The sequence below is a fragment of the Pundamilia nyererei genome, unplaced genomic scaffold, assembly GCF_000239375.1.
Source record: "Pundamilia nyererei isolate P.nyererei 1_Seehausen unplaced genomic scaffold, PunNye1.0 scaffold00013, whole genome shotgun sequence".
NCBI lineage: Eukaryota > Metazoa > Chordata > Actinopteri > Cichliformes > Cichlidae > Pundamilia > Pundamilia nyererei.
In genome coordinates, this window is record NW_005187414.1 from 4,232,283 (window position 1) to 4,247,863 (window position 15,581).

At 40.2% G+C, this 15,581-nt stretch overlaps 1 protein-coding gene across 1 annotated transcript in view; it reads left to right on the forward strand.

The window, feature by feature from the left end:
* plcb1l (phospholipase C beta 1-like) overlaps window positions 1-15,581 on the forward strand; it is a 120,298-nt gene that overhangs the window by 72,990 nt on the left and 31,727 nt on the right. The window contains exons 7-12 of the mRNA XM_013908729.1: window positions 490-565; window positions 4,085-4,185; window positions 4,913-5,079; window positions 10,656-10,802; window positions 11,980-12,137; window positions 15,051-15,133. Coding sequence (XP_013764183.1) covers window positions 490-565; window positions 4,085-4,185; window positions 4,913-5,079; window positions 10,656-10,802; window positions 11,980-12,137; window positions 15,051-15,133 — 732 coding nt within the window. The remainder of the gene's footprint in view (window positions 1-489; window positions 566-4,084; window positions 4,186-4,912; window positions 5,080-10,655; window positions 10,803-11,979; window positions 12,138-15,050; window positions 15,134-15,581) is intronic.

Here is a 15,581-nt window from a genome sequence, read left to right on the forward strand (position 1 = left end):
GAGCAAACATATTAGGAACAGATTTATGCTGCTGCATTATTGCACAGCTTCCTAATGCTCCAAATAAGCTGAATCAGTAGCTCTCCAACTATTTCAGCATAAACAGAAATTTACTGCGTAACCTTTATGAATGTAAAATTCATTGCAAGGCTGTTAGACTGCAGTATTTAAATCCTGATGTCCCATCTTCTACCCCTCCCTTATTATATTGCATTTCTTTTCCCACACAGGCATCATCTGAGTCTAATATTTGTCTTTAGTGTTGCATTCTGTCCGGCCTGTAGTTTCGCCCTTTTTATTTTTTTTCCGTTCCCTCCTAAGCTGTTGCTACAATATTACATTTTCACAGAATAATCTTAATATGTGTCAGTTAAATGCTGTGACGAATTCATCCGTTTGACACACAGCCTTTAAAGGAGTGAGAATTTCTCTCCGTGTGTGGCATTTTCTGTGATTACTCATAACAGCATGTTTTTTGTCTCCCTACAGTATCTTCAGGATGTTCTCGGCAGACAGGAAACGAGTGGAGACAGCGTTGGAAAGCTGTAACCTCCCTTCTGGCAGAGTGAGACTCCAAAATACTGAAGCTCTCTGTTTTTTTTCCAGTATTACTGTCGCCTCATATTTCCTCCGTCCCTGAACCGGCTTCTGTCTCCATCTCATCCTGTCTCTTTTATGTACAGTTGCCTTCATCTTTCCATCCATCCATTTCTGTTTTGACTATTCAGCTCATCTCTTAAAACACAAACTGATTGCGGCTGTGCTTATTCGTCTTATTTTCTGGATATCTGCATGAGTTCCAGCACAGAATGGATTTAGCCTGGGTTGTAATGCAACAAATAGACCCAGTGGGAGCAATAGAGATGACAAAAGCTGTTTTATCGCTACCTTTTTTTAGATGCCACTAGAGAGACGCTGCACCCTAATGCATAGAGGTGCAAACAGTGCTCTGTATTCAAACAGTAGCAAACAATTTTCATCCCTAGAAGTGGGAAACTGCTGTTCGGTGCTGCTCTGAACGCACACTTGATATGTGTCTAGTAAGGCAAACACACTGTAAAGCTAATTGGAATTGGGTCAGGTCACTTTCAGATGTGACTGAACTCATATAACGTGTTTACATTTAAATTACTCACTGAAAAGGTTATATCTTAGGTTAAGTCTGTAGTGAAATGAAATGCATTTTGGATATTCAGCATTTTCAATTGGTTAAAATCAGAATATATAACATACCTGACGCAAAGCACAGGTGTTCTGTGTGCATACAAGTGGGCTTCAGTTTCTTTTTCTGCAGTTTTCTTATCAAATCCCAGAAACACTGATTCCCAGTAAATGGTAAATGGCCTGTATTTGTATAGCGCTTTACTAGTCCCTAAGGACCCCAAAGCGCTTTATACTACATCCAGTCATCCACCCATTCACACACACATTCACACACTGGTGATGGAAAGCCTCATTTGTAGCCTCAGCCACCCTGGGGCGCACTGACAGAGGTGAGGCTGCCGAACACTGGCACCACCGGGCCCTCTGACCACCACCAGTAGGCAAAGGGTGAAGTGTCTCGCCCAAGGACACAACGACTGAGGCTGTCGGAGCCGGGGCTCGAACCGGCAACCTTCCGATTACAAGAAGAACTGCCAGTAATATAAAATGTATTCAAAACGCAATAAAAGAACCTTTGACCATGTACAATAAGATCTGATGGCACCCTGATTTTAAATGTAATCTCAGCTGATTATAGCTACTTATTATTTTTAATCTGATTAGCGAATTGTGGCCAACTCTGGCTACAATCAATGGCTTCTGAACACAAATCGAATTAATATATATATAAATAAATAAATATACACACACGGGAATACAAACACACACCCACAGTCAGAACAAGCTATACATAATTAGCATAGGGAGAGAGAGCAGGAGGTAAAAACCGATTGCTGTATGAAGGTCTGCTGGGATTTGCTGTTATTCCATTGCACAAGTAATTACAGCTAAATGGTATTGCGGTTAATCCCTCAAACGCACACACTCCCAGGCAAAAGCACATACACAGCCCAGCTCGCACCAATGTCTTTTGAATGACTCACTGAGTCTCAACAGGGCTTGACCTGCATCCCCCCTACTTCTGTGCATCCTTCCTCACCTCCCTCCTTCCAGGTCTTTTCTAAGACTGTGTGGTTCTGCTCTGTTTCTTGCTGGCAAAATGCTGTTCCCTGCTGCTGAGCACGCTGTGTCTTTATCACACCCGTTTGCCTCTGATAGCTCTATAAGAAGCCCTGACGCTAAGTGCAAATTGCAGGCAGTCATTTGCTGTTTGTTATTTGCATCTCTGCAATTGCTTCAAGAGGGCCAACTATAAGACGGCAGATGGAATGACAGATCTGTGTTTCTTTTAGTCACATTAGTGGGTTAGTGGATAGATGTCTTTACCTCAGCAGTACTCTAACTAGGAAGTCTGCACAACATGAAATTTCTTAGTATGCAGGGAAAGTTTAATAATAAGTAAGTACATTTAAAACCAAAGTTCTTTACGCCAAAATAAAATAGAATAAACAGGTTCCTAAAAAGGTATGGCTATGGCTCACAGTGTTTACATCAAATAAACCAGTAGCTACCAATCCACCAGTCACAGTTCCAGAAATCATCAGTTTCCAAAGGCTTGAAAATATATGTTTTAGTTTTATTTATCTGTGAAACTTCTAATGTGATTATCCCAAAGTTAGCCTGTATTTTAATAATAAACAGAGTTAAGGAGCCCAGGTTATTCTTCGACCTCTCAGTTAATATCTGAGAGCCAAACAATGTGGCATCAGTTTCTTCTATCCAAAATTCACTCATTGAGCCTTCTTGTGGCACAGTGATATCCGAGATCCAAGTGTAAATACAGTTAAATCATCAAGAGATTCTATCTTGTGAATAATTTGACGTAGCAGGAGCATGTGCAAAGCATAAAGAACAGACCCCTCTGGAGGTCCAGATTTTATAATAGCTAATGCAGAAGAGTATTTTCCAATGTTAAGTGTTTAATATAGGATTTAAACCAGTTAAGAGTCAAACCCTTAACTTCTCCACAGTGCTCGAAGTACTCCATGCGTAACTCAAGGTCGACAGTGTCAAAAGCAGCACACGACTCCACATAACTAAGACAGAACAACCAGAATCTGCAGAATATCAGAATATTGTTTGTTACTTTCAAAAACGCAGACTCAGTTCTGTGAAAGGTCTCATAAACATTGTTCTCGTGTAGGAAGGATGACAAATAAACAAACCTTTCTTAAATTTTAGTTATAGATGCAGTTTTGATATAGTATCAATAACACTCAGAAGATCCACTTCCAAATTTTTATCCTTTAAGTAGGACTTGACTACTGCAAGCTTAAAAGCTTGCATTTATAATTGTCAGGACATCACGACCTGATGTAAAACATATTTCCTCGTCAAACCACGATGGCAGAACAGAAGGGGAACATGTCATGTGAGAAACCAAGTCTGACATCAGAGACGCAAATAACCAGATGATAAGCAACAGAGTTAGCTCCAGAAATTAGAATATTTGCTCCAATGTGTCCAACCTTACTCTGAAAGAGGTCCTTAAAAAGGAAATACTACTATATATATTTTTCTTAAGCAACAGTTACAAGGGATTTGATTAATTTTCAAAACGTGTAGAGCTAAGCTAAATTGGCTAAACTAAATAATTCTGTTTATCCGAAGATTATACAAATATAAAATTCACTTTACTGCGCACATACTCATTACTTTACATAGATATACACAAGTAAGCGTCTCATAGATAAAGAAGATGCTACATGAAAGATAGCCTTTACAAAAAGGCTACGTTAGGATCAGTGCATTAAACTGAAAATAGAGTTAAACACATTTTATTTAACTAATAAAAACACAGTTTTGTTGCACTGAGGCATGCAAGAAAAGTCTTCTCCAGAGCACCTGTCACTGTGGAAAAAGTATCTTTTATCTATCAGCTTGAACATTTTAAATCCACTTTTTTCTTTTGCCCTTCCACAGTACGTCCGAACACTACTGCCTGCAATTTATTCACCTATCTTACTTTTGTCTGCTGCAGAATGACTCCATTCCCCAGGAGGACTTCACTCCAGAGGTCTATAGCATGTTCCTGAGCAACATCTGCCCTCGGCCTGAGCTGGACCACATCTTCTCTGAAGTGTAAGTACTGTGTTTCTCTCTGCTCTCTCTGTGTGGTAATAATAACCTTTTCCACCTCCAAAGAATACGGGAATTCCCAGTTTAAAATGTCCAAAAAATCACAATTGATACATTTTTTTCCCAAATCATCTGTTGCTTTTTTCATACTTGTAGCCTCGATAGGAAAATTTGGTTTCCCAGGTTCAAGCCAGATCTTTTTATCCATTTATAAGACGTTAATTAGCCCAGGAAAGTGTGTTCTAATGTCCCTGGTTGTGACGTCTCGAGCCTAGCTGGTTTGGCCTCTCGTGCTGCAGAAGCAGAACTGCCCTTTGGCCCAGAGAGACTGAGACCATCAGCCGAGGAAGCACGCCAGCTCGACCGACGCTACTCCAAGTCATAAATCTGTATTTTAATCACAGTTAAGTGAGGTAGCAGGAGAGCCAGGAGGATGTGGAGAGGATAATTTAGTCGAACAGGCTTGGATGCAAAAGGCGTTTTTAATGAATTCTCATAATTTACTCAAAACACAACATTTAATCCTGTTGTTTTGCATGTCTGCCGCTCTGCCTCGCCGCATCTTTTTGCGTCTTAATTACAGCTCCTCCCCTCCATCGTTTTTTCCTTGTTTCATTTCCCCATGTGCTATTTTTTAATCCCGTCCTTGCACCCACACCTTGCTTAGCAGCCCTTTAAGATGTTTTGTCTAATTTTTTCTAATTTCTGCCCCATTCCTTTCTCTGCTCAGGGGAGCCAAGAGTCGACCATACCTCACAGTGGAGCAGATGACAGATTTCATTAACAGTAAACAGCGAGACCCTCGCCTGAACGAGATACTCTACCCTCCTCTCAAACCAGAACAGGTCCAGCTGCTGGTTGACAAATATGAACCCAATGCTTTGCTGGCACAGAAAGGTCAGTGGCTCAAATTTCTGTCAATACAATCCCAGGCACACTGACAAGCTTATGTGTACACAGACATGCACGTAACACCTTTTAGTACAGATCGACTTCATGATAGTATGCAAGTGATTTATAGTAAAAACTATCGGAAAAACACCGGTACATTATGCCCGTTGTGTGTTTTTACACTGTCCTCCTCCACCAACCCTGCACTCCAGCCGCTGCCACCAATAAATTTGTCAGGGGTGTTGCCATAGAGACTGCTGGATGGTGTCCAAAGCTTTTGCAAGTGAGGGGACATAGTGGGGTGCCGAGGAGTCTGTAAATACCAAACACTCACAGTCAAACACACGTCACCGCCATCCAAAATGTTCCACCTGTTCCCAACTTGTGCTAAAGTATTGCAGTTGCAATACTCAGAGAATACAGAGTATTGCAGTCCTTGGGATGAATTTTCTGGGATGTCCACTCCTGGGAGGAGTGTGGCATTGAGTTAACACATATTTGAATGCTCCAGACCAGCAAAGTGCCAAAACCTTCCCACCTCCTGACGATCAGTTATTCAAGTGCTATTTACCCTTTTAATTTCACTGGAAGCAGTTTTTCCCAGACTCTGGCAAAGGCTTTCTTCTTCACATGTCTTTATCTGTCTGTGTAATATAATGCAAGGCTTTGTACCTAAAATTGAAAGGGCAATAAATAGTTTGCCTGGTTCCTTTCAAAGGATTAAACTGCAGTAAATCTAAAACGTATAAACCTACAGTTCATTTTTTAGTTTTATGTGCAGGACTTCAGCACCATTTCTTGATCTGCTATCATTTCACTTTATTATGTGTGTTGGCTTCCTAATTGCTGATTTGTTTAATGTGACCTATATGTTGTCTAAGCGGTAACATGTTGTTGTTGTTGTTGTTTAAACGCACTCGTCTTTTTTTCATTCCCATGTTTAAATTGTATATAGATGTCAACCATCTTAATTAATAGAAGGACTTTAGTTTTAATATTTAGAGTATTAGGAGTGATACAGAATAATATATAAAGAAATGAGATGGATGCGTCTTGGTGAGCCAGCACTCCTGGACATGCTGTGCTTTCATGATGTCTCAAGTGTCAGTAGACCCAGAGCTGCCAGTACTGGAAAACATCACACTCCAGATATCAGGCAGCAAGGTCTTATATTTGCCAATTCAAATTTTATCTGTGCTAGAAAAGCATCTTACACAACTGTGCCAAAATGGATGAGTTATCGTACACCGTGTACGGTTTATTATGAGCAAAATGCTGGGTTGATTTTTCTCCCCATAGTGTCAAACCAATCGCTGCCTTTGAATATGCCATCTATAGCTGTATTTAGATTACTTACTCTATATGTTTACTTTTTGTTAGTATATTTTCTCCTTCAGGGCTTAAAACATCAAAAACTGTTAAAGCTGGGAAGTCATCAATGCACCCGATTTCTTAGCTACATATTCAAGGAGGGTTGTGGTGGAGAAGGAGTTGGAATACAGATTGATAATTCATCACAGAGCTTCCAGGAGTCGGATACTATGAACCTAATTCTTATCTTCTTTTTTCAGGTTTGTCTTTTGGTGTGTTAGTGTAGTGGTTAACACGTTTGCCTATCTATATGTAAAAACAAAATGCACTTGCAGTTAAAGTTAACAGTATGTCACGCGACTTCTACCTCAAATCAAACTGTGATAAGCTCAGCTGCGACATAAATTCAAATTTTACTAAAGGATTGAGTGACGGTTTCGACAGAAGTATCGGTGGCTTGAATGGTTACCTCGATGTAGTCGCTGAGAGTAAGTAGTAAGCTGAAAAAAGATAAGAAAGCAGTCAAGTGAACATAACAGGTGGTTTTTATGAAGGGGTCCATATGGCAGAGCAGTAGAATACAGCATTTTCCCATATAAAGCTGCTTATTAATACTTTTTGTCATTATGCTGGAGATCTGGAGGATTAAATAATGCTTTTGTGTCAGGAATTCAAAAAAATGTCTTTGGTGCAAGAAGAGAATGATTATCTAAACATTTTATGGAAACTATACTAAACTAGAAGCTTTGTCTTTTTAATGATCTCCCCTGAATAAAGTGCCTACTTTACTCTGTTTGCACATGTGACCGAATAAATCACGGGTCCTTAAATTAGTTAAAAGTCATTTTTTAAAGCACACATATCCATCCTGACTGCCTAATGTTTGACTCTGATCACAGCCATGTGCTCATACTGTGATGTTGTGTGTTCATCCTGTCCCAGGCTCTCTGGAAGCATGCCCTTCCCTGTCCCAGTGACAGATTTCCCCACGTGAAGTATTTATCTAGCCGGAGGAAGTGCTGCCATCTGCTCTGCAGAGGGGTCCAGAGCTCCACATGCAACCTTCACACACACACATACACATAAACATAGTTTCTCCTCTTTCAAGGACACTCATGTTCGTAAAAACATACGTGGATTTTAGGTGGCATAAAATTTTTAGATACGCAGTCTGTGTTTAGCTCGGGGTAAAAAGCCCCCCTGTTGATGGATAAACAGAAAACCATATGCTTTAACTAAATGTGCTCCAGAAATGTGTGTATTAATGATGGTGAAGAGTTTTAGTCTTTATTAAACGTTTTAATGTTTCACTTTCTCCATTTGTGACTTGGAGATTTTGTTTATTTTTTTTATTTTATACCTCTCATTCATGTCTTCACTGCTGAATCACTTTCTGTGACTGTTTCAGTCTGTGCTCTCTCAGATGTTATGACATCGTTTGAAGGAAGATGAATGAAATACAAAATGAAACGAGACACTTGGAGAATTTTTCATAATTCAAGAGTGGATAGTTGGCTTATTCACTTGAATGGTAGAGAGGAAGCTCTCTAGTCTTACGGGTGAAATTCAGAATCCATCTCTGTCCAATTTCCTCTCCTCTCAGTATGAGCCGTTATTGTGACCGGTAGCTAAAGTTTTACTTGGCTCAAATCTTCCTGTAGAATTTCTTCTCAGGTTTCACCTTGAGAGTAGCACTTGTATGTTCCCACTCTGGTTCGGCTGCATTACAATCCCAGCCGTGTCAACACAATTTTTCCGTGTTTGACCTACAAATGTCTTGAGAGATGGGGAAACTCTTTGTCTGCACGGAATGTGTGATACAAAGGTTAGACCTCAGCCAGGCGAAGGGAGATCCTGGGAGTCAGCAGGGAGTAAGACGCTGAGTGCGACAGAGCTCAGATGTCACAGACAGCAGCCAGCGTTAATTAGTCCAGCAACTCTGCAGAGGGCGGCACCGCATTAATTAGCATAAAGTGGCCAGAGGGACCTGCTGCACCCGTCAAGCTTGCATCACTTAGCATATTTAGCGTAATTTCAAGTAAGTGTGTGTGTATGTGTGTGTGTGTGTGTGTAGGCAGGTGGAGGAAGTATTTTGCTTTGAGCAGCAACTATATGTTCAAAATTTAATTCATGAAGGCAAGGTGTTTGATGTGTATGGTAATGTGTATGGAAATATGATCTCGTGTGGATGGAGATGTGGAGCTTTTCATCAACCGCTTATTACTTATTTATTCAGTGTTATTCACTTTCTCAAGCACATTCAGTGAAGATTAGCTGAGTGATGGCAGCCAACAGGCAAAGCTTATCATGAGTGACCGTGACTACCAATCAACAACGAGGAAGGAACAGCTCCATGGGCAGCTTAGCTTCATCAGATCACTGTATTACTTAGTGATAATAGCAATATTAGCCGAAGCTTGTGGAGCCTGAAATGGAGAAAAGTACATTTATATGTTAATCTACCTGCTGAGCAAAGGGAGACTTGAATTTTAATAATTAGAAGCATGTACTGTAACACAGTATTTTACTAGAGTTAAATGTAGGAAAACATTGAGGGACAGCCCTTAAAGGAAACAACGAGTTTCCCTAAATGAAACGAAAGAAAGTCATTTACCATCAGTCACACACCCACTGTAATGCTTTAACCTCCTAGGACCTGGCGCTCACATATGTGGACATCACATTTTAGGTTGTCTAGACCAAAATACCAAATTTTGCTCTACAAGGGCTTGTTATCCACTTAAGAGGACATTATACTGCCACTGTTCTATCGAAATTTAAAGCAGGTTTAAAAAATTACGTAATTCTCTGTTTTTACATTCATCAGGTCCCAATCAGCCCAAATAGCAAAGAGAAATTAAAAATGCATGCCATGAAACAGTTCGGGTCTTAGGAGGTTAAAGGTGGAGAACAATGCAGGCACATGTTTACAGAAAACAAAAGTTGCTTTTATTTTATTAAAGTCACAGGTGAACGGGGATGCCAGTCCATTCACCTCCATTTGAAATGTGGAAATAATGTTTTTATAAAAAGTGACTGACAAAAACACGCAAATGTTCTCATAGCCATGTTCAGTTATGTTGCAGTTTGTTAAAAAATTCATGTAAGGCATTGCAAAGGGTGGGGAAAAAAATCTGTGACACATATGCCACCATATGCCACGCACCATATTTTAGCTTGTGCAGTTAAAAGGATAAGGCATTCTTAATGTTTAACACGGTGACAAATCTCATTAAGAAAATTAAATTCCAACATTATGTTACTCCGTCTGCCAGTACTTTACATCTTCCTTACCCTGTCTTTGGCACTCAGCCCCTTTGCCCATTAATTTCCACTGGAAAAACGAGACAATTCTGTGATTTAACTTTTAAATAAATTTCTAAAACTTTAGGCATCTGCAAATTTTCTTCAAATCAGAATAACTGCAAGGTTTGGCAGATAGCTCTATACTGAGTCAGATGACTCAAGAAAAAGCAGATAAGATGATCACTGCAGTGAACAGTGAAGCACGTGGAACAGCACAGCTTTTGGAGTGTTTTCACACCTGCACTTTTTAGTTTACTTCTACTCTGATATTTTCCCTCCTTGTTGCGGTTCGTTTGTGCAGATGTGAACAAGGTAATCTGAGTTATTGGATCCCAAACTGCTTTGGAGTTTGTTTGGAATTGGACTGAGGCCGAGGAATCCAGAGCGGTTCATTTGTGGTGAAAACTCAATCGACCCAACCGCCAGGTGTACGCTTCGAGTGTGACCTAAACACCTTCCTGTAGCCTGGTGTGCTTTCTATTCTGCGATCCAGCAGAGCAGCACAGATGCGCAGAGAGTTTCTCTGTTATCGACTTGTCCAGAACACCTTTCTGGACAAGTTTACTTTTGTTCCTAACGCTCCAGACTCATCTGACTAATAACTGAAGTGAGCGTTCTCATGTGGTTTGCAGTGACGCAGTTGAGTTCACCTGGAGTTTACTTGTTTTTTCTGTGTGAAAAGAAACCAAACTACAGGAAAAAGACACAAGTCTACAAACTCATCAACTGATTTGGACCAAAGTAAATAAACTTTAGGTGTGAAAATGAACAATGTACAGAATAATCTGTATCAAGCTTTAAATACACAGTTAGCAAATCAGCTCATTGTTGTTTTGTAGTCTTTTTTGTGGAAATTGTTGCCATCTGGAAAAACAGAGAACATCACAATACAATTAGATTTGGACGCTTGAACCAAAAAAAATGCTTTCACGCTTAGGATGCTGACTGCTGTTGTGTTCATGCAGGTCAGATCTCAGCAGAAGGCTTCACCAGGTACCTGAATGCAGAAGAGAACAGCATCATTCCTCCTGAGAAGCTGGACCAGAGTGAAGACATGACCCTTCCCCTCTCTCACTATTTCATCAACTCCTCACACAACACATACCTCACAGGTAAGCACGTACACACGTTAAAACTTCTTCTATCGGTCTGCTTGCGCAATCACGTTCAACTTGATTTTCCTCCTGACTAATTGCACAGGGAGATCCTTTATTCTCCCATAAATGAAAAGATCAGTCGTTCATTTAGAAATACAATTATGGTTGAAGTGAATACACTCAACTTTATACCTCGTGGGTCAGTCAATCAAATGCACCCTTGCATATCAGGCTCCCTTTCTTGTGTTACTTCTCAAGAGGTTATCCAATCAAGTCATGCCATGATACTTGATTTTGATATTCATGAGTTAAATATTTCTTTGGACTGGTAGTCAAAGTAACTCCCTGCGGTGCACAAGCATGGCTGGCACAATAGAGAGGCCATTTTCTCTTCAATGGATATTAGAATTCATCTATTCAAATCTATTCTGGGGGGAACTGAAGAGCATTGAATCTTTGAAGTGGATCAGATTTCGGCAGCGATTGGAAAAAATTGAATTTTCTGTAATAGCCCAGCCTCATAGCTGGTGGAATGAAGAAATGAGAAAAACAAACACGAGGTCTTTTAATTTTCTCCTCACAAACTGTGTTTTTCTTTAGGTATTTTCATAGTGACTCATACTATGCTATTCTAATAGGGAGCAGAAGCGTGTTGCAATGTGGAGTCTATTTCTGTCCATGAGGCATTTGTGTTTCACAACTTCACACACAAAAAGAGCCATGCAGAATCATTAGTTTGATAACAGGACAAGCATTTCATGTTATTGACCCATCGTAAATTACATTTTAAAATTAAAGTAATTGTGAAGAAATATTTCACCTCATGGAGTTGCTTAAAGATGTCAATTAAACAAGTTTTTGAGAGAAAAAATGAGAAAAGAGTGAAGTAAATGAATGGCATCACACCAAGTGAGAACATAGCTGCCTCTCACTTTAACACACTTCCACTTATTTTGTGGAAACATGCTGCTAATGTGAAGAGATAATTGCTTCGCTAATGGTGACAAGGTGATGAGATTTGCCTGCTTCAGATAACGACAGTTGTATTGTTTTTACTGCATGTGACGAACAATACAGTTAATGAGCTCTTGAAAAGTGGGAGGATGTGCTTTTGTGGGCATCCTGTTTCTTTTTGGATCAACTTAGCCGATACCTGTAAGAGCTGTTTTTTGTGTTCGTGTGTTCGGTGCAGCCGGCCAGCTCGCAGGCAACTCTTCGGTCGAGATGTACAAACAGGTCCTCCTTTCTGGGTGCCGCTGCATTGAACTGGACTGTTGGAAGGGTCGCACCACAGAAGAAGAGCCTGTTATCACCCATGGCTTCACCATGACAACTGAAATCTCCTTCAAGGTAACACAAGGAGAGATGGTGATGGTGATATAGGGGAGGGCTTGGTTGGGGGTTGGGAAGCAAAGTGAACGTTTTCACAGAAGGGTATTCTGCTCAACAGATCATTCACCCACTGCTACTAACCCAACTGTTAGGGTTAATTTAACAATGCTGTGTTATTAAATTTAAATTTAGAATTAAATAACAACAGAACACAGTGTGTTGTTAAATTTGGTTTATCCGTTACTAAATCAGGTTTAAAAATATCTAAAGAGAAGAACACTGAAAAGCTTGTGAATTCAAAAAAATGCATAAATTCACATATTCTAGATGCAGGATTTCTCCACATTTTATCTTTAAAAAATTCTCAAAGAGTTCTTTCAGGCCAGCTGAATATGCTGTTAGCCATGTAAACGTACTCAGTTTTACGACAAAATGCAGAAGCTTTAACAGAAAAAAAGAATATTGTACACACTGGGGAGCGATCGTGGATCGTGGCGATCGTGGATCAAGAGTTGGGTGGTCGTCTTGTAATCGGAAGGTTGCTGTCTCGGTCGTTGGACAAGACACTTCACCCATTGCCTACTGGTGGTGGTCAGAGGGCCCGGTGGCGCCTGTGTCCGGCAGCCTCGCCTCTGTCAGTGTGCCCCAGGGCAGCTGTGGCTCCAATGCAGCTTGCCATCACCAGTGTGTGAATGGGTGGATGACTGGATGTGTAAAGCGCTTTGGGGTCCTTAGGGACTAGTAAAGCGCTATACAAGTACAGGCCATTTACCATTTCTCTGTGTTATTTCATCTTCCAATAAACGGATCCATTGTCATAAACTCAGAATTAATCTAATCTGGTTTGTGAAAGCCACCACGTTGTCCCGCCATCATAAAGACAGTGGCCAAAATAGACAGACCGGCCACATACTGTACGTGGCACGCCAAAGGCAGAGAAGAAGAGAACCCACAGGCATTCACATGCCGTGGCTTGATTCAAAATATGAACATCATACCTATAATTTATCATCTGAAAAGGGGTCCCTATAACCAAACAAGTGAAAGGACAACAGACCAGTGTTCTGAGAAACCGTCCTACTTTGGCAAGTTATCCTACCCATATGATTATTTGACGGTGACTTCTGACCAACTCTAACCCTAACCATAACCATTAGAAAAATTTACAATAGCTGAAGGACGGTTTCCGAGCTAGGATGGATTCCCAGAACACCAACGTCTGGAAAAAAGTCACCTTCTCCCTCCTCACTTCACGCCTCATCTCCTGAGCAGAAGTCAGAGCTCTAACACACAAAAATGTTCATATATATGGGCCATGGGTCCCATTCACAGAGAGTTGGGGAATGGCTGCAATCACAGCATTGTAAGATGATGAAAGATGGACCCTTAGCCCCCCTCCTCGCTTCACAGATGGTATTGCCCTTTTCACGTAAATGGCCTCCTTGACTCCCCACTCAAACCAGCGTTCCTGTCCAGGATGTGTACATCCTCATCACTGAAAGAGTGTCCACTGGCCTGTAGATGTAAATAGATAGCACACTGATTCTGTGATACTGGATGTGTCTGTCCACTTTTTCCCCACAATTTCCTCCCACACAGAGATGGGGGATTCATCCAGCCTGCATTTTCTAATAAAAATTTCAATAACTTATCCCTCAGGGATGCAATACAGTATATTGATGTGTCAATATTTTGTACGTACTTAAGGAGGATTTCAGTCTTTATTGATCTGGTGACACATGTGGTCACTGGTGTCAAATAAACTGAATTATTTTAATAAAAAGAACCCATCTGAGGATTTGGAGGCGTGCAACCATGTGTCTACAGCTCTTAATCTAGGAGCTAACTGTGGTTCTTTCTTGTTCTGCTACTCTTTTGCAGACCTTAAAAATGGTCGACTGACAAAAAATGGATAAATACTTGCAAAATAAAAATGCAGACACACTTCTAAGTGTGATCATGGTCAAAACTAACAAACAATGTTCCCTGGGAAATGCTGTACTAAGGGGAGTGAAGAGAAGAGTTTACAAACTGTTTGATTTAATTCATTTAATTGATTTCCCTTTTCTTTGATTGACATCAGGGCAATAGTAAACCTCACCACAACTATATATATTTAAAAAACACATTTCAACAGACAAGTATAGACTGAAGAAGAGATAGAAAAAGCAAAAAGTGGGGCGTGCAAGGAGCAGATGGCAAATCGTAAGAAACAGGGATGCGCTGAATAACCCTAGAAAGAGAAGCACCGAGGGGCAATTAACTGACGACGAGATGCTTTCATAGGAGGAGAAGGGCATGAAAATTTAAGGGCAGAGTAGTGTCAAGACAAAAGAAGAAAGAAATGGGTGAACTGATTGATGGAGGAAATTTAGATCTAATGAAAGTAACAGAAGAAGCAGAACAAGCCTAATGCAATTAGTCTGAGAGTGAAATGCAAAAAGAGAAGAGTTGTAAAAGATGGAAGACAGCTACAGATTGAAGGGGTTGAGTTACAGACAAAGATTTTTATTGGAGGAAATGAAGGCTTTTACTGAACTGCCACTATTGTTAATGATGGTGTAATTGACTCAGACAATGAGTGGCTTAGAAATCTAATATCGGATGTTGAACTGTCTTCAGCAGAGTTGGGGAATGATTCAACAATATCGCTCAGCTCACATTTATTTAAATACCTGCAATCGATGACCTACTGTATGGGATTTTTGTTCACATTGTTGTATTCAGGTTCATAGACAAAACAATGTCACTGTAGTTAATGACTTCAAAAGGTTTCGATATTTCTTTTAAGGGCATTTTAGTAATTCTTGGAAACCAGTAGCAAACTCCTGTGTTTTCATTATGCATGACATTAATTAGATAATGATCCAACACTGAGCCTATGTTGTAATTTACAGGTATATTTTGTATTCTTTGTGTTTGGGTATTTAGGAGGTAATTGAAGCTATAGCAGAGTGTGCCTTCAAGACCTCGCCTTTCCCCATCATCCTGTCCTTTGAGAATCACGTGGACTCGTAAGTTAACAGGACATTTTTTACCTCTAGTTGTGCCAGAATTATCTTTACATATGCGCTGCCTATGTTGATTCAACATGTGACATGTTGCACTTTCTGTTCTTTGACTCGTGCTCAAAGAACACAATGGCAGCCTGATGTTTTGCTATCTCAGTCATTTGGCTATGTGGTCAACGTGAGTCGTCAGTGGCAAGTTTCTTAATGAACCGCTTGATGTTTGGGTATTAGTCTTGCACTGGTGTTATGGGTGCTGGAAGCAGTCAAAATAGAAATCTAAAGATACGTGTAAGCAGTTTCTCAGGTATACCCAGATACATCATTGTAACAAAATGTTATATACTGTGTCCTAGGGCTGTTTGATATAACAATATATATCGGATGACGATATAAAAACATCTATCGTTTCATTTTACGCTATCGTTTGTTTCGTGGTGTCGCAAAATAAACT